Here is a 19,180-nt window from a genome sequence, read left to right on the forward strand (position 1 = left end):
CTGGTAGTCCGCGGGTCGCGGACACGTTCTCTGTGCCCCGGCGGGCATTCTGGGCTCGCTTCTGTCGCACCATCAATTAATGTGCCGCGCGTGTGGAGGGGGAACGGACACACGTTCGTAGCTCGATTTGAGGTACTGCTTCAGTGGTTCATTTAGATTACCTGCATGTGTCATGTTTTTCAGGAGATACGTTTAGAAATGCAGGTGGTCACTTCAGGGAAGGGGAAGGTCCAGAAATCATTATCAGAACAAAAAATTGTTTGTCAGACTTATTATTCGAAAGTCTTCTAAAGTAGCATTTTAAAATAAGATATAATTCCAAGAGATTTTGGTTCACACAGAGGGATGGCTTGTGCACGTTGTGCAGGGGTTTTAGCATGGAGCAGAGGCTAGGCCTCAGTAAGGTGACTCAGTTCTGGTGTGAAACAACACGAAGGGGGCGGGGGAAACAAAAAACTTTTGAAGTTTGTGCATTTGAAAGTGTATTCTTACCAGTAAAGTCTTTCAAATACTAATTTAAAGTTAGCATAAATGGAGAGTGACTGGGACTCCAGCAGCACCTGTGGTGTGGTGGAGTGTGCCAGGGCTCCAACAGAAGTGTTCTAACAGGATGATTTGGACTTCAGTTCTTGGGAAATTTCTTGAAATTCCAGATTTCAGGCTGAGCATTACATGGATACTTAGGAAGCATTTCTCATCAGATAGGTTACTTTCCTAAGTGGCAGAATTTCAGAAAACAGAAACATGATGGTCTCATTTGGGTTTTCCGTCTGTTTTCTTTAGCTTTGGTGATTGAAAAATAGTTTAGATACTTGTAAATAAAAATTTGTGGGTGTTTTAAAGAAGGTTGTAAGGTCATCTGTGTGCATGTGTTTTAAAATGATAGTTCAGCTGTTGCAGTTTCTAATAGTAGCTGTCACAAATTGTAGACAGTCTATAACAAACTAGCTGGTAAAAAAATGAAAAAACTCACGGCCTTGTTACTCTTATGTTTACTTTAGAAGACACGTGAAATAAAAAATCAAGTACTTGGAAAGTATTCTTAATATTTTCCCCATCATATTCAAGTAACAACAAAGAAGTTTGTACTGCTTTTGTAGGCCCCACCACTGTACACATGCTCACCCCTTCTGCCATGAGCTCTCTCACTGAAATTACGGAACTCTCCTTGGTGGTGAAGTTAAATGTGTGTCTTGTTGTTGGTAAGAATAAGGCTGTAATGATTAGCCAAGTACAGAATAGACCTATTCTGAGGTTAAGGTATTATACTTCGTTTTGGTTCACTCGTGTTGTATCTGATCCAGAGAAGCCAGGTATGTCGGTACCAAGCTCTGTGCGTTTCTAGCAAATGCAACAACTGTCTGCCCCAGATATTGGCCTAAGTAAAATAAATATTTTAGGTCCTAGTGCTTATAAATATTAGATTTGAAGGTACCGCTGAAATTTTGTTATTAATTATTCGGAAGGTGACTGACTACAGGATATACTGCTATTCCTGAGTAATTTTTAGTTGTGAAGAGGACCTAGTCTCTGTCTTAACCAGAGAGACTCATTCCTGATTAGTTTTGCCATCTGTCTTTATTGCATGATCCAGTATGCCTGAAGAAGCAGAGTGTATGTGTTGTAAAATAGTAGTTTAAGGGAGAAACGGCATTTGCATAAAGAGTGGTAGCTCAAAACTGCTCTCTAAATGCTTGCAGAGCATCAGTGGGCAAGGAGAGGAGAAAGGAGTAAGGCTCTGATGTTAAGGTGGTGAAACATGCAAGCAGGTTTTATGGAGAGAAGAGCAGGACTATTTGGAGTTCATGAGGGAGAAGGAAAGGGAGGGAGAAAGCATTTGCCAGAAAGTGAACTTTGAAATAAAACTGCTAAAATGCAGTTTTGAACATGAGGCTCAAAATGGAGGCATGTGCTGTCAGTGTGCTAGCAGAGGCCTGGCATCCTATAAATACAAACTGTATCTCTGCGCCCATTCTGCTACAGACAAACGTTTTCTATTGTTGAGACATAAGCTAATGAGGAGTAAACAAAGAAAAATGGAGATGAGAAGGGGAATCTCTAAATTTTGCCAGGTTATGATACTACTCTTGCAAAAAGATGTTTGCTTTAAATAAAAAACTACCGCTCTGGCAACGTGGAGTAGCTCAGGTAAATGCTGCTGTTTGAGTCGTTTTAGTGCACATGGAAAAATGGGTACTATAGGCAGATGGGTTGCCCTGTGCGCTGGCATCCGTGCAACACAGCAGAAATAGCATACATCTCCTTATGGAAACTGGAGTAAAGTGGAGTGGTTTTTCTGTCCTGCAGGTATATGAGGGAGGAGAGCCGCGGGGGGTGCTCGGGAGCATGCAGCCACAAAAGGGGGTCTGTGCGTCTCATTGCCTATGTGACTGATTTGGAACATGCAGGGAGGGTGGGAGGTTGCTTACAAGACACAAATTAGAGAAGGATGTTTCTGTAGCTTTGTGGGTGGAGGCTTAAAGGGATGCCTTCCTTTTTCAGATGAGAATATCTACATATATTATTTCGTGTGATTTAAGTTACTGTCTTTTGACTAGGTGATGTTAACTGCAACCAAACTTAGAATATTTTAAGGATCTATGAGAAACGCTTCAGTTTAATGTGGATTTCAGCCAGTCTTTCTCTCCATCCGATAGTGGTGACAAGGCAAGCAGAATTTGACAGTTCTTGTCTTGCTCTCTATAAAATGTTGAAGTTGTCCTTTTTTCTTTCCAAACCCTGCAGTCTGCTTTTAACATTGACACTGGAAAAATGGACAGTGAGATGATCCAAGATTCAGATCTGACACATGACTTAGCTGGGCATTTATATTTAGCTACAACTGAAGTTTCCAGTGGCGATGATTTCTTTTTCTTTCACTTTTCACTGTTGCACTGAGAAAACCAACTTTTCTTATTTTAACCTGAAGAAAAAAATTCTACTGTGTCCCTTCACTCATGCTTCCTTCTGAAATTTATTTACTTTCATTTTCTAGGTGCTGGTGAGTCTGGTAAAAGCACAATAGTCAAACAGATGAGGATCTTGCATGTGAATGGATTTAATGCTGAGTAAGTGCATTTGCTTTTTCACTTTACAACCTATTTTATGTCGGTGGCCTGCATGGTAGTCGTTGCTGTTGTTTTATATCTTGCTATATTTTTTTCTTGCTACTGTTTCACTGTCTCTAGAATTTGGATGTGTATTTTTAGATCAGATTAATAGAAGTTAACTTGAAGTTGTGCACCGCTAATGAGTAAGAGCTAACAGGATAAAATTATTTGTATCTAGGTTCAGTATAGCTGATTTGATTAAGGCTTAAGTTTTGCTGGTGTTTTTCTTAAGCTGCAGTTTCTTTCCCAACATGGCTGACACTGATTTACCTCTGCTGTAGCAGATTGATTCCTACTGCTGTAAACATACCTCCTGTCAATGTACAAAATGAATGCAATTTTCTTTATTTAGAGTAAGTAAGGCTTTGTTTCCTCACAGAATGAGACTACTATGAGTTTCGGGCGTAATAGGTCAGATTTCTTTTTTTGTCTGTTGTTTGCTTGTCTGGATCTTTGTGTTAAATAATGTTTCTAAAAGCTTTTTTTGTTTACACTTAAAATCTGTTCAATTATTTGGTAGTTGTGAGGATGGGAATGGTATTAGGATAGGGAAACTGACAGTGTATTTTTTTTTGTCTGAGAAAGATTTGTGATTGCTAACTTTTCATCTAACCTTGCTAGAGAGTAGGAGGAGATTCTTTTGCTTGTTAGTTTACTCATGTGTCTGTGTGTGTGTACCAAAACCTGCTAAATTAATTCTAATTGAATTAAGGTGTGGTATTTCAGAGCTTATTCTTGGAGTTTAATTTTTTGTAGAGTGTACTACTTGTTTTATATTCTTCATTTCCAAACGTAGTGTTGTTGTTTTGGTATCCTCTAGCTTCTACTAGTATTATCATCTAGTTTGTGAATCCTGTGTTTTGGAGAAGATTAAGCTTTCACTAGCCTTTCAGTAGTTAATTCTTTAGTAAGAATTTCTAAGCTAAAAGTTTAGCCAAGGAGCCTGGACAATACTTCTTCCTAATCCCCAAATGCTAGTTCGGGATAAGGTACACAGCCTGTTGGAAGAAAGTTCAGACTGATTCATAATAAATTACATTCTGTGCTACATGTTTGTAGCTCCTTTTTATAAGGAATATTTTCTTCATCCAAGACAACTCTTCTTCAGAAGTGTGTAGTCCTGCATCCTATTACTACTGAGTTGTCTCTGTTATTTTGGCTGCTCTTGTTACTGAAGACCTCCTAAAAGGCTTGCGTGACATACAGGTTTTGCATGAGTTGACTTTGATATAGCAGCTCTCAACGGTAGGTGCTAAGTGAGAAGTTCATCAGGGAAAGTGGAAGCCAAGGATCCCTGGCACCGTTAAAACTACCAATCCATTTAACCAACACAGTTCTTCTAAGTTCTCTAAGCATACAGATACTCTTACGGAGCTGCTGCTGTTTTGTAATGAGTGGTGCATTGCATGAGTAGATAGCTTCAACCCTGCAAGCTGCAAACCCAGATTTGTGTGGAACTGGGAGCCCAGAGACCCGTTATACAAAACCTGCAGAGCTGGGGAGGGCCTGGGACACGCTCCAGGATTTGCAGCACCAGCGCGTTCCTCGAGGATCGTGCTTCTGTGTGGTGAGCTGGGGCTGAGCTGCGCGTGCAGCAGGGTTCAGGGCAACGTGGCAAATTTGGCCTCAGCAGCCTCTGCTGGCTTCTGCTTTCTCATAGCAAGGGATTTAGGTTACCTCACAGCCCTGCTGCCAATCATGTAGCATACCTCAGGTTGAGAGCTACGTGTGAATAGCAGGGGAGGATCCATAGTTTGTCCATCCCATGGTAAATTGTCATGCCATCAGTGCTTTGTGCCCGTCCTTTTGTGAGTAGTATGTATTGGAATATCCAAGTGCATAAAAGTCAAAAGAGTGGTGTACATACAAAATGTACAAGAAGTAAGTTATAATGCATCTAGTTTTAGGGGTTTGTTGCCAAAAATAATCAGTAGATCAAAATATACACTGTCGGGGGGAGAATGCTCTTTTTCAGTGGTTTGCAATTCTTGCAAGTTACACATTAGTCCTTAAGTAACTTGTATTTTTTTCCAAGTAGCTTACTGCTCCCTGCATTTTGCTTTCCCCACCTTTTTGCCAGATTCATTCCCTTTCTGCCCTACTTAACTTGTAGAAAAATGATATGGGGTTCAGCTGATGAGAGCGATAGCATGGAGTTCTTTTGGAAGAATAGGAAAAGTAAAGCATTACTTCTCTAAGTGTTCTGATCAGTTGTTCTAGAATATAAACATTTGTATACAACATTACAGTTGATCTGATCAATAACAGTAGATAGGTTGTGAAAATTGTAATACGCTAGAGATGAAGAGACACCTTTTTAATGTTAGTGTCCATGTACCTAACAGTAGTTTTGAGTTACTTCTGTTAGTATGGCTTATTCATGTAGCTTGAAAGAAATACAGTTTCAAACTTGTTTGCCTTTGCTTTGGTTGCCCTGTGGTAGTTGATGTTTGAAGCAGAAAGGGTCCTGGTTACGGAAGATGTCTAATGTGCTACGAACAAATGAATCAAAAGCTTTTATTTAATATTACTCAAATACTCAATTTCTGGTGACCAAGGAAGATATCCAGTGCTAAATGCACTAGCTTCTTTCACTGAGTGTGAGGACTTTTTATTTGTTTTGTTTTTAGGATTCTGCTCTTAAATAAAGGGACAGTTGTCATGTTCGTTTAGGTGAATTGTTGTAGCATTTAACAAGGTGAAATCTATGTACTTCTACAAAACTAGGAGAATTTCCTCTGGGACTCCCATCCTCCATCTCTTCAACTAATTAATTATTTGAGGAGCTGTATGGAATCAAGTGTTCCAGGTAATTAATGTGCTTAATAGTTAACAATCCTGAGGTGAATTTGAAGGTGGTTAGATTTCTAGCTAAGTTAACTACAGTTAGGCTGCTTAAAATTTTTTCAGTGTTCCTTTTATAATTTGTAGTGGTGTTAGAGAAGAACTATCTTCACTGGGTTTATTCCTGTTGTGAAGGTGGTGTGTGGCAAGTAACTGCACTGTGGCATTAGTGAGTGGAGTAGAATATTGGAGAAGCAAGACGTGTTCTACATCACAGGTTTTTCCAGATGGAGTTTTTTGAAGGCTGAGCTCTGCTTCCAGCTCTCACAGGATGGCTTCAGTTGGCTTTGCTGTCAACTAACACCTTCCTACAGCAATTTTGTAAATAACAGGAGTGTGGCTTCCCCACAGTATGCTTCCAGTGCTCCTCATCTATGACATGGAAGAGCTGCCTTTAGCATAATGAGGACTCCATATCAGCTGAATTTTCCTTTGCACTGCTGCCAACAGCAGAGCCCCTTGTGATGTCGAAGAGGTTTAAATTTGGTTTGTAATAGCAGGAAGCCTGTGACTTCCCTTCCTTTCCTTCCCTCTCTCCTCAGCACTTCATCTGTCGCTTCACACGGCCCTTCAGAGGAGTAGGTCTGTGCTGTTGCATTTTGTGAGCATCCACTGATAAACAGAAGGTTTTAGCTTCACTCTTTGACCATGCAGAAATTCAGATGCCAATCTTTATGAACCAGAAAGGATTAAAAATGGGAAAGGGAGGATGGGAAATAAGGAATGTAGTTGGAAGAATTAATGTAAATGTATAGTACAGGTTGAAGAGGAAAAAAATTAACTTTCCTGTGATATCTTGAGGCAGGGGGTCTTTGCTTATAAGATGACGGCCTTTCACTACTTTTTTTTTTTTTTAAAGTCTTCTTTCCCCTCTGTGATCACTGTGGGTTTGACTGACAGACTCAAAGGAGAGAGACATTGTCATGTGCAGTTTTAGGAAGCGGGAGATTGGCAAGGGTGATAGACAATTTTGAAGTGTCAAAGAGTGAAATGGGAAAAACTGGGAGAAGCAGAAATATTTAGATATAACTAAATTGTTGAAATGTGACTTAAAAAAATCCATGACAACGATTGACAAATAAGGGGAATGTGTCTATGTGATTAGTAAGTTTGCATAGTATTTATGATTCAGGAAGTCTTGATGTTAGAGGGAATTTCAAGTAACACTTCTCAGCCTCAGTTTCCCAAACGATGTTGTCTAATGATGTTGCTATTTCTTAAACCAGTATGTTGAATTGTTGAATAGGGGTTTGTATATTAATCAAATTTGTTAGTGATGATGGCAGAAGCAGAACTGAATAGCTTTATTTTCTAGACTTAGGTGACAAATACACTTACATTTGTCTTGTACTTTTTAAAAGTGACTTTCTCTTATTGGGGAAGTTAAGAAAGGCAAGTCACCCTCTTAAGTTTTCTCACCTAGATTTAGAACTTTGTGAGGAAGGAAGAGTAATCATCAATGCTTTCTAATCTTTTCTTTATACATCTTGTCCATGAAAAGTTGAACTGCAGTACCACCACTAGTTCATGTAAACTAGTAGAAGTTACCTAGTCACATTGATCGGTGTCAGGCTCTTTTGTGACTGAAATGACTTCTCCCTCGGAGAATTTACTCTTCTGCTGTATGATACTGTGTTTTGTTTTCTAAATTTGGTGTGTGTGATTTTATGGAAGGGAAGTTAACGTTATGAGTGAGGAAAAAGGTATAATATTTTTAACTAAGTTTTTTTTAAAATAATAAATTCTCTCCTAATGGCTAATAGTAGTTTATATGCACAAACGTTATTGCTCTGTTTACAGTTCCTTTTGATCTGTGTACCACTACCATGCTTTTAGAGTGGTCACATCAGTTCCTTGCCAAGAAACAAACTGATTTTTGTGTATTTTACTCTACTGGCAACAATTTTTTTTTTTCTGATGTTTGAGTAACATTGCAAATTGGAGGGGGGTGGCTTGGTGTGTGTGATTTCCCTCCCAGCCTTCTTTCTTTCTTTGCATCACAATGTGTATCAGGAGACATGTACAGATTTGAGGCAGAAAGCTGTTTTGTTTTGTTTTTTCTCAGCTCCTGTTCTAGGCACAGGCGAGGTGTTACTGTGCTGGAAAATTTTTGTGTATGTGTCTTTTCAAAATAAGAAAAGTTCCATCCCCACTGAACAATTAGGTAGGGGTTTTCATCAAAATTTGTGCCATGAAACAAAGTGAAGATGTGGGCAGAGAGTGGAGCAGGATATGTATTTTGGTCTGTTAGGTCTTGTCATAAGAACTGGCATAGTTGTGTAACTGAGTTTTGTCAAAAGACACTTTACCAACAGCAAATAAATATTATCATTAAGAGCTGAATACCACATGTAGCTTGTAAAAATTTATGCAAGTTAAATACAACTTCCATTAATTTGAAAGAAATGGGAGGTAATACATGGAGATGTTCAGCAACCTAAGCAAACAAGAAATTCCATAATTTTTAGGGTATCGGATGTTGTGTTTATGTGCTTGAAATTACCTTTTCTTTGAAAAAAACTTATTTCTACAAAGAGGAAAATTCCATTCCATGAAAAAGTAAACCTGATCTCAATGAAGCAGCATTAATGTTTTAGTATGTATAAAGGAAAAAGAAAAAAAAGCTTCCAATTTCTGTTGTGTTTGTTGTTTGTCTTTTTAAGTTTCTTGTGATATCTTGCCTCAAGATACAAGACATTCTTCGTTAGAAACGTGCAAATGTTTTGCTTTAACATGCACTACTCAGGTCTGTTTTTAAATACTGCAAGTTGAGTTTTCAGAAAATTCTGCTAGTTTATAATACCTACACTGGTCCTTATTTGGCAAAGAGTATTACCATACTGTAGTGCTGAGTCTTCTAACAGGCAATGGAGTAACTCCTTCACTTTGGTCAGACAGAGGCATTCTGAAATCAAGCCATTAAAATATTGCCATATGCAAGTGAAATGAAACTTCTTTTTTCAGAATGTGGAATTATCTATGTTCCTGAAAGTATTACAGCAAACCAATGCATAGAGGAATCTCAGAGGTTTAAAAGCTGGATAATTCTATCTGGTTTTAGATGCTCGTGGTAGGCTCAGGCTAACCATAAGTGGAGAGATGACAACATAGTATTGAAAGAAAGCACAGACTTTCATTTTTACAGTATGCTTTATTTTCAACTGCCAGGTTTGTGTGCTTGCTTTTTTCAAGAAACTCTTACTTAGGTAAAAGAAGGAAAGCAAGAATAGAATCTGAAAAAAGTCTTTGCTTTTATAATTGTGTGGTAAACAAGGTGTTGCTCATAGCAGAGCATGCATCTCATCTACATTGGCTGGCTGCTGGGAAACACTGAATTCTCCTGGCAAAGCAAGATTTGAATTACTAGTGTTATGTTATACTGAGAGCTCTCTGTCCTCTGAATTATTGTTCCTGGCCTTGCAACTTGACATTTGTGCTTTGAGTTAAATATTTCAGTTTCCTGATTTTAAAAAAACAAACAAAACAAAACAAAAAAAGCCAGAAAACCCAACGGTAAATTCATCCCTTAAGCTAAGTTTGCGCATGGTGCAGACATGATTTGGCATGTAAAGGGACTGCCCAAAAATATGGCAGTAGTTTAATTTGTTTTGAGGTTTGAATTTCACAAAAGCTCTTAAAGTATGCAGAGACAGCTATCAAACTAATAGAAAGCTTTATAGTTAAGGTTGTAGAGAGCTTAGAGGGCAAATAACTATGAATAGTGGAATAAGCATGAGCGATGTAATCTGAGAAGCAAAAGAGAGAGACAGAGCTTAAGACTTAAGTGTGTCAAAAACGTTGTGAATGGGTCTGGGAGTATTTTGACTTCTGATGGTAGATGTGGGATTTTACCCATTAGTTTTGATAAAAACAAGAAAATGTGTTACAAAAATTGCAGATTTCCTTTTACCTTCTCAAAACAGAAAATAAACGTTTCTGTGGGTAGCTGAGCTAATGAAGTCTGATACCTGTAACTTGTTCTGTGTCTCATGAATCTTTTCTGCAGTTGTCCCAGTCCCCTACAGTATCTGAAGTTCCTCCTCTCAGGACCTGTTGCTTTCCAAGTATCTCCTGTTCTCTCCAACGAGTGCAGTCTTTGTTCTAGTCCATGGCCCTGATGTTCCTGCAACAGTGACCTCTCAATACTCCTGAATCGTCCTGTCCTTTATCTTCCTTTTTTTCTGCTTTTCCTCCTACCTGGACAAGGTCAGCATGTGCTGAGTCTAGTGTAGATCCACGTGAACTCTTCCTGCTTTTTCTCATTGGAGCAGTAATTTTTATGTCTCTTCTAATCAGCCTCTGATTGTCATTTCTGGAAATGAATCTTTGCAACAGCAACACTTCTTCAAGTTTGATTGAAGTTAGTGAGACTGAGAAAAGACAGCTAAAAAAGGTCCTACTTCTTCTCAAGTCACTTCACATTTTTTGCATTTTTTTATCACTCTGCGCATTCATGAGTTAAAGTGGAAGTGGTGTGTTTTTCTCCATTTTCTTATCTTAAGCAAACATCTACTAGTGTAAGCCAATGTATAATATACTGTTTAACTTGTTCTTTAATAAATTACAAACTATATTAAATACCATCAACAAACTTCAGATAACTTCAAAAATACAACTCTGTATGGAGAACATTAAATACATATCTATATTCAGCAATTCAGTGTCCTTCCTGAGAAAGAACCTGTGTATCAGGTTTTCCCCAACTCTTCTTAAACTAGCTGGTGTTACAGAATCAGTACCACATGAAGAATTTTCTTTTGTTCTATCTTGCTGGATTTCTTCTAGCCTCATATATTTTGGATGGGTGTACTGGACAGTACTATGGATTTCCCAATTAAAAAAATGCTTCTACTGATTTATCCAGAGGGAGGCTTGAATTATTTTATATATTAACAGCATACTTTTTATCACCTCAAGCTCATGGAAGGTTACCTTTCTGGTATAAAAACTATACCTTCACATTATTGCAGTCCCTGAAGATTGCCCTCACTTCATTATATAGCTATGTTTTATCTGTTGCCTATTGTTCCAGCTGGGGAAACTTTTGCAATTTCATTATGTAAAAACCTAGTATGTTTGTCCCCTAAGATATAATTTGTTAATAATAAATGATGTGCCTTTCTCAGCTCCTTCTAGCAATCTAGATACAAGTGTTATTTCTCGTTTCTGTTTCTTGGGCTGCTTCTTCCTGCATTGTCATGGTCTCTGTGGGTTCAGTGAGAGCAAAGATGTGTCCTGTTGTTTCTCTTCTCTTGGGCTGAGGGAGCAGGTTTGTGGGATTCTGAGGGCTTTTTTTTTTAAATTTAAAAATATTACTCTTGTCCCAGATTTGTAAGCATCCTTCCCAAGCGTCTTCTAGATCAAGACAGGCATAGCTAATGCTTTGAAGTATAATCCAGCAGGCAAATTTGTCTCTCTCTTTATTTTTAGATATATCATGTGTTTGTATATTAGGGCTACCCAAGTCCCGTCTCTGATGAAGAGCTGAGGTACAGAAATTGTTCAGCTTAGTCTTGGTCATTCAAAGCTCTCAAGTTGAAATAAAGGAGTTTCCACTGATGGGGTGTTTGTCTGCTTTTCTCTCCTTAAATTTTAACTTGAGTGCTGATGTTGAAAATAATATGCACTCCATTTTACTTTGAAAATTGAATCTTGAGTTCCTAGTAAATGTAAGAGTGTTTAGAACACAGTGCATCTTCAATGGCTTTTTTTTTTAATAGTTATTTCTGCAACTGTACTCTAATATAGCAGTTCATTAGAATTACTTGTTTACAGATGGTCTTGCTTAGGAACAGTCATACATTGAGGGATGGTTTTGACAGCTTAGTGGCAAAATTTTCCACATTTTGAGGACTGTAACAGTAGAATGTCTTGATAAGATGTTCTAAGGTGTTTGCTATTACAAAAGTATGGGAAGGCTTGTGACCTTCTCTATTAGCTACCTGTTGCTGACTGTATTCTCTAAAGGGCTATTTAATAAGTCATTGTGTTCACTTGTCCTTTTAGTTAAAGCACCAGAAAATAATCACCTCTCCCAGCTGGACCCTTGTAGCCTCCCAAGAGTGGTGGGTGAACTAATGAGGAAGGCAGAGGTGTGCAGTGTTTCCTTCTGAGGTTTAGTGTAGTCCCAGTAGATGTTAAATTTAGCCTTGAGTGGCAACTTCAGAGCTAGCTGGGGGATTTACTATTGCCTTAATCATTGTCATTTAAACACCCTCTTCTTCTCTATAGGTCTGCATGCAAAGATAGGCTTTGGCTTCCTTCATGTTAAGACATTTTTATTCTGTTTTGCCAATGTAATCATCTATGTAATACAAGTCCTCGTATTAATTAGAAAATGTTGCAAGGAAATGGGTATCAGTGAAGCAGGTTTCATCCTTAAATTAGTAAAGAGAAAGGATTCTTTCCTCATATTTTGCTTGATTTTTTTTTAATAGTTAAAAGATGTGTCGTGGGACATTAGCACAGTAAGTTCAGAAAACTGTAATACCTGTTTTAAACCTGATAATAACCTGAAATAACTTATAAATATGCAAGCTAAATTTGATTTAATGTGGCATTTCTGTAGAAAAATAAAGCTAATTGTTTTCATGAATTTTAATTTAATTGCATAACAGTCATTGCCATAGCTTCACATATTTTGTGTTGCTTTTAACGGTTTAAGACCATTTAAGAAGAAAATTTGCAGTTATAGATTTTAAAATAAGTAGTATATAATAACCATGAGGACATAAACATTTTCCAAAAATATTTTATTAAATACATTTCACTTAAATTTTTTTTTGTTTTCTGAAATGAGAAAATAATCATAGCACTGCATTATTCATGAAAAATACTATAAGCACAATGCAAAGCTGAGGAGATTTTTGTTCCACTTTAAACAAGTGAGAAAACTGAAAGGAGAAGGGCTCAGTTAAGTACTCAGAGTTCTCAGTAAAACTAATAATATTCTGACCCAGGCTACTGTAGAAGCCTTGAATCCGTATGCAGGTCAGGAAGAGCAGCTCTAGTTCTGTCCTGGCTTACGCTTTCTGTACTTACAAATATTTGACAAACAGTTGCAGAAGTTAGTGTCAGTAAGAATTTTAAGTTTTCTAATACTTTGTCTCAATGTGTTTTGCAGCAAGCATGTTCTACAACTTTCTGGAAGATTTCCTGTATGTGGTTGTTTGGGTTTTTTTTGTTGTTAGGTTTCTATAGTGTAGGGAGTCACTGAATTTTCAGTACTGGGTTTTGAAGCATGCTAAAACAGATGCCTGTAAATTAGATGCAGCCTCTTACTTTTGGTGTGTAAAAATGATTAATGTTGTTTCAGAATAGTTACTCATAGGAACACATTTGGCTTGTGCTAAACATTGTAGGTAAAAATATGTTCCATAACCTACACACAAGACAATTAAAAATTGCAAATGTAACTGTTTTGCTTTTAAGTTTCTTGAATTGAAAATGGGAAGAACTGTGTCACTGGGCTACTATTTTCACCAAACCATTAGGAACTTGGGGTGCTCCGTCCTGCTGCTGTGTTTTGCCTCCTTAACTGGCCAATCTTCACTCTACATAATTTCATCTTGTGCAGTCAGAGGTTTACTTTCCGTATGTTTACCACTGAAGAACTTCATAGTGTTTTGTTACCTCAGTATCTTTTTGACATTGCTGGAAAATAAGGGCCTAGAAAGAAGTAAAAAAACCTGACTTTACTAAAGCATTTCTGCTTATTTTGCACAATTGTAGGGAGTCAGAAAAAGCAATTGGAAATTAAGTAGGCAACATGCTCTCTGGCTTTTTTCTTCACAATTTTATTCATACTTTGGAAACATAAAAAGTTGTTCAGAAGAGGGAGGGAGAAGGGAAAGTAGGCAGAAGTGATAATTTTAGATGATGTCCGTAAGCAATATCTAGTATGCACATATTATTTAATTAAATATAAAAAGTTTACTAGGTACATTGTAGATGTATTACCCTTATACAGAAATGGAAAGTTACCCGAATTCAGTCCCAGTATAAATTTTTTAAAAATATGCTTCTCTCTGGGATCAACTGGAATCTGCTGAGATCTCTCTTTTGTTAATAGAAATTAATAGGTCCCATTCTGATAATTTTGGACAATATGAAAACAGTAATTTTTTTCACTTAATTTTATTTATAACAACATTGTTTAGCCATAGATTTTTTTATTGTATGCAGAAGGTAAAATGATAAAGCAAAAATGTTCTATGGATATTTTATTTCTTATAAAAAAAAGTATGTGTTTATCCTCTACAATGCTGTAAATAGAAAAGAAAGTTTGGTGTCTGTGAGAATGGCAAACAATCATTCCTGAGAATGTGGATCTTTTGAATAAACAGTGGACCAGAATCCCAAAGGAACTGTGTGAGAAACAATGAGAAATTTTAATTTCTTTATAATTCTTAGAAAAAGGGGATCTATTCCACTGCTTAAAGTAAGAGATTTCCCAGATGCTTGGTGTCAAATATGGACAATTTTAGTTTATTATTATTACGGTGTATTGCAACAAGGGTGTATGGATTATTAATGGTCAGGTTACCTTCACATACAGTGAGGTTTTGTTGAATGAATCTGTGCCTTTTTGGAAAGAATTATAGTTATGATTGATAAAATCAACTATTCTGCTATTCGGTGTAATATCACCGTGTATTTTGATTTTTAAAAGTTGCATTGTGTGAAGCTAACAGTGCTGATATCACAGGAATGCAAAACCTGGCTTACTGCGAGAGCTCTTGGTGCAGGGGTTAATAGAGGCAGTGAGTAGGACCACTTCTTGGAAAGCCTCCAGGGAACTAGTGCTTACATACATGAAATAATTCCTTAGATTGCTGGCCCGATTTGATCTGAAACCCCTCTGCTAACTAGCCATGTAGTTAATGCTGGGAAGGTCAGGTTACTCTTTTAGGGTGATGTGAATAGCATGTTATAAAGTGGGTTTTCAGAATTTTTTTTTAATACAGCTGAATACAAGGCAGTCTCATGAGAGTGGGAATGCAGATTGTATCTGTAAAATTGGAAAAGGGCTTGAAAGTCAATTAGTTGATTAACTTCATATGCTTTTTGGGGGCAAAAAGACAAATGTAAGCTTGGATGCCTAAAAAAGGGAGAGTGAAACATGAACAGTAAAGTGGACTTCCAGCTCTGATATGAGTGTTATTAAAATAGTATCTCCCATGCTGGCATCTTCACTTCATGGAGGATGTGGAATTATTGGGAAGAATTTAAAAGGGAGACCACAGGAGCTGTACAAGATTCAAAAGCAGGGTGTCCAAATGTGTTTTCATTGCTGTGTGCAGGTAGCTATGTGAGAAAGACACCTAAAAATGAAGGCAGGCCTGAGATTCACTTCCTTAGCATTAGAGGTACTTTAGTTGAAATAATTTGCTGGGGATGAGGAAGCCTCATTTTAGCTCTTTCAGGGAAGGAGAGATTTATTTTTAAATTGTATTTCAGTCCAGCTTCTGGAGATACAGCTTTCCTGATTCAAGTGTGCATGCTTGTGGTGGCCACTCTGGCCTTGGGAAGCACAAAGCCTGCTTCATGGCAGATTACCCACTTCCTTTGCAGATATGGGCTTTTATTGTTGCTTTTATTACCCTGAATATCGTTATGATACATGCACTTCTATGTTGGTATTTGAAGCCTTGAGACCTTGGAGTCCTGTGTATGCTTGCAGGCATTACAGAGGCGGGGAAGGTGGGGGTTGACTTCTGGGTTGGTTTTTACCCTTTAGATAGTTCGCTTGTGTTATGTCACTGATTTCACTTCCTTCTAAAGCATCAAAGAGTGGGCAGGGTCTGAGGTGATACTAGAAGATCCTCTTTTGTGCCAGACTGCTTGATTCTGACTCACATGATCCAGATAAAGTCAGTTGCAGAGCTCGATATAAGAAAGAAACTCTTTCGCTAGGAACTGCTGGGTGTGTTTCTGTCTTCTGCTGTATAAGGCTTTTTTGACCTCTTTGAAAAAAATTAGGGCAGATGTTTTGTAATCAGGTCTCTGCCACTGCAGGAACCTTGGGTGCTCAGTCTTGCCTTGTTTCAAATTACAACCTGCAGGAAAAATTAATTTAATTTTAAATTTCAACTTGATACTGAAGTATATGGGAAGGCACAGTGGCTTAAGATATGCTGAAAGGCAGACTAAAGTCTTCAACCATCCTCTTTGGTCTAAAATTCTTCAAAATACTTCATAGATGTCTGTTACCTGATTATTACTTGCTGTACCAAACTGCTAACCCAGGTAAAAGCCCTGATTCTGAAGTCACTTCTGTGCAGGCAGACATGTATGTGCTTGAGGAGGTGGCGTAATGGATTTAGTGGGACTCTGTGATTATGTATGTCTGTATTTTGAAAGAAATAGCAAAATTTCACCTTAATGTGGATAATTCAAATTGGTATAGTTTGAGTGCATTAGTATCTCTTCATGAAACCAAATATAGTTCTCTTCAATTCCATTCATTCTGGACCTTATCTCTCTTTCTGATACATCTCACTAGTTGCCAAGCAACCTCAACAGTAGTTCTGCACATCCAGCAGCATTTAAAAAAAGAAAAAAGTAGTGAGTAGTTTTTGCTGAAAATAAGATGCCTTCTGATGACATGAATGAAAAGAGTTATGAGAGAAGGAAATGGGGAGTGGTGAGTTTGGAGGTGATAGTCTGAAAAAGCTGATAATATTTAGCACTTAAGTACTGCTTTTTATTTTCGAAACACTAATCAAGCAATCATAAGACTATTAAATAGAGACTTTTTTTTTTTTTCCTTCCAGTGAGTAAGGCACAATTATGTTTATGCTTCATAGAGCAGAGGGCAGGATTTAGTCCCAGGAGGGCAGGAGTATAGTTTAGTGTATATATTTCTTTCTCTGATCCTGTATTGACTTCCCATGTTTCTAGTTGGACTGCAGATCAGCTGGAGGGAGATTTTTGGGAAGATTTTTGTTCGTGTTTGGTGATAATGTAGCCATCACTATCCATTCATTTCATGCTGATGCACCTGCAGTGTGTTGAGTTTCATTAAAATATTTATCACCTGGAAGGCCTTCCACACTAGAAGTATGATAGATTATGTGTAGGTCCTTTATTACTTGATAATGCTGTAACGCTTATAAAGTAATAAATGGAGCTTGCTTTTATATTCTGTCTCCCACGTGAAATATGATCTGAGCAGCAAAATCCCACAGCAAAGGATATCGTAATGAAAATAAAATCTGATTTGGGAAAATAATTCTACTTTTAGATTAAATTTCTATGATAGCTTCATTTCAAAAAGAAAACTATATATATTACACACAGACTGATTAGAGCAACATTTTTGCAGACACAAGTAAGATAGTATCTGAATTGAAGATTGCCTTAATTTGAGTTGGAGGGTTTTTTTAAGCATGTTCTGACACTCTGAACACTCACTTTCCCTCAATTGCAGTCTGTCTGGAATTAACAACTTGTGTGCTTTTAAGCTGTTCCTCAGTGAAGCTCTCCCACAAGTTCTGGCTTGGAGGACTATTGGTCCCTGCCACAATTTAGTGATTTCCTTCCCACTTTTTTTACTTTCTTCTGAAGGTGGTGGTCTTAGAAATTATCCCACTTCTGGTAAAAGCAGTAAAAAAGGGATGTGCTGCAAGTGGGTCAGAAATGAGACACTGTCAAGCCCCTAGTTCAGTTTATACACCACTAGGATGTGTTTTGGATTACACTTTCAGTGTCTGTAGAAGGCATGTCCTTGTGAGGCCTTGGTACTCAGGGTGTTTTGTGCTGAGTCAGGCTTTACACACTGGATGTCCACATATGTTTTTTTGTCAAGAGGCTTCCATTTTGCCATTGTTCAGGATAAAAGGAACAAGAAGAAACAATGTAATATAGGAGGCATTTTCTGTACCATGCAGATAAACACAAAAACCCAAATGCTCAGCGTGCAAATTCACAGCTTATCGTTGCAAGGCAACTTCCTGCTGTCCTGCTTCTGTAGGAGTGTAAGATGTTTTAAAGGTAGTATGATACTTTAAGCTGTTACTTAAGAGACTATATACATTCTTAATTACAATCTGTATGTTTGTTGTCTGCATCACAGACCCAAAGGAGTTTATGCCACAGAGTTGTTGTTTTCTGCTGTATGTGTGAAGAGGGCTGGCACCTTATTCACCAGCTGCAGTTGGAGTGAATTTGAGTCAGCTGGTGGTAGGTTACTTGTTGCTTTTAATGTGAGGACTAAAACCAATACTAGATAATCCCAGGTTTAAGGATAAATTAAGTTAATAAAGACATACAAAAGAACTAACTTGGAAATGGTTAAAACATAAAGAAAAAACATACCAGTGTTATGTGATATTTTTACCACCTTCAGCATTTAAGGTTTATTTGGGTTGGACTAAAATTTCTTCTGACATACTGCAGCTAATGCAGGTAATTTAGAGATAGAAGAGTAGTCTGTGTGTGTGATGTGTATACAAAAACTTTTTGTAGTGGTTGTATTTTTATCCTCATCTACTTAGAGAAGAAGACCAGTTTTAGTTCATGTATTTTTGTAATGCATAAAATATGTAGATTTTGGCAGCTGTCTTTTGCCTCTAGGCTTACAGCTAGTTTTGCCTGTGCAAGATGTCTGTAATTACTATATATATGTGATGTGTTAGCTGCTGCACCAGTATTACCATGTAAACTTAGTTGCCCTTTTTTATATATATATGTACTGTCTGTATACATAGTTTTAAAAGGGTAAATACTATAAACTGCTAGTTCGAGAGCAGAATGCTGTAAAAAAAGCAATAAGCCCATCAGTAGACGTGTTTGAGTTAGTAATAAAACTGCATTGAAATCCTACCAATTTATTGAACTCCAGCTATTGTTACCTTTGACAATTAAATGCTGTGTATTCTGTTAACTCTGTGTAGTAGTTGTATATGGAATGGTACCCAATATGGCTGCAGTGCCTTAAACTTTAGATTTTCAAGCAAACATCATCTAATTTGGTAGTATTCATTACCTGCTTGTTGCTTTTCTTTTTTTTGTCTAGCTTTTGTCCAAGAAAAGACATCCAATTACTTTGTGAAGAACACCTTTGTCACAAAAATAAATGTCCTTTTTTGCAAAACAAAAGTAAATACATGACTTATTTCAGATTTTTCTTCATTATCTTTAAAAATAATAATACTGTGAAAGCTAATAAACTGTTTAAATATTGAAATCTCTACTTCTTGGATTTGTTTTTTTAAGAAACTTCA

At 37.4% G+C, this 19,180-nt stretch overlaps 1 protein-coding gene across 1 annotated transcript in view; it reads left to right on the forward strand.

The window, feature by feature from the left end:
* Positions 1-1,135: 1,135 nt before the first annotated feature.
* GNAS (GNAS complex locus) overlaps positions 1,136-19,180 on the forward strand; it is a 93,149-nt gene continuing 75,104 nt past the window's right edge. Inside the window, exons 1-2 of the mRNA XM_008946770.1 lie at positions 1,136-1,313; positions 2,996-3,068. Of these exons, the coding sequence (XP_008945018.1) occupies positions 1,136-1,313; positions 2,996-3,068 (251 nt within the window). The remainder of the gene's footprint in view (positions 1,314-2,995; positions 3,069-19,180) is intronic.

The sequence above is a fragment of the Merops nubicus genome, unplaced genomic scaffold, assembly GCF_000691845.1.
Source record: "Merops nubicus isolate BGI_N331 unplaced genomic scaffold, ASM69184v1 scaffold11140, whole genome shotgun sequence".
Classification (NCBI taxonomy): Eukaryota; Metazoa; Chordata; class Aves; order Coraciiformes; family Meropidae; genus Merops; species Merops nubicus.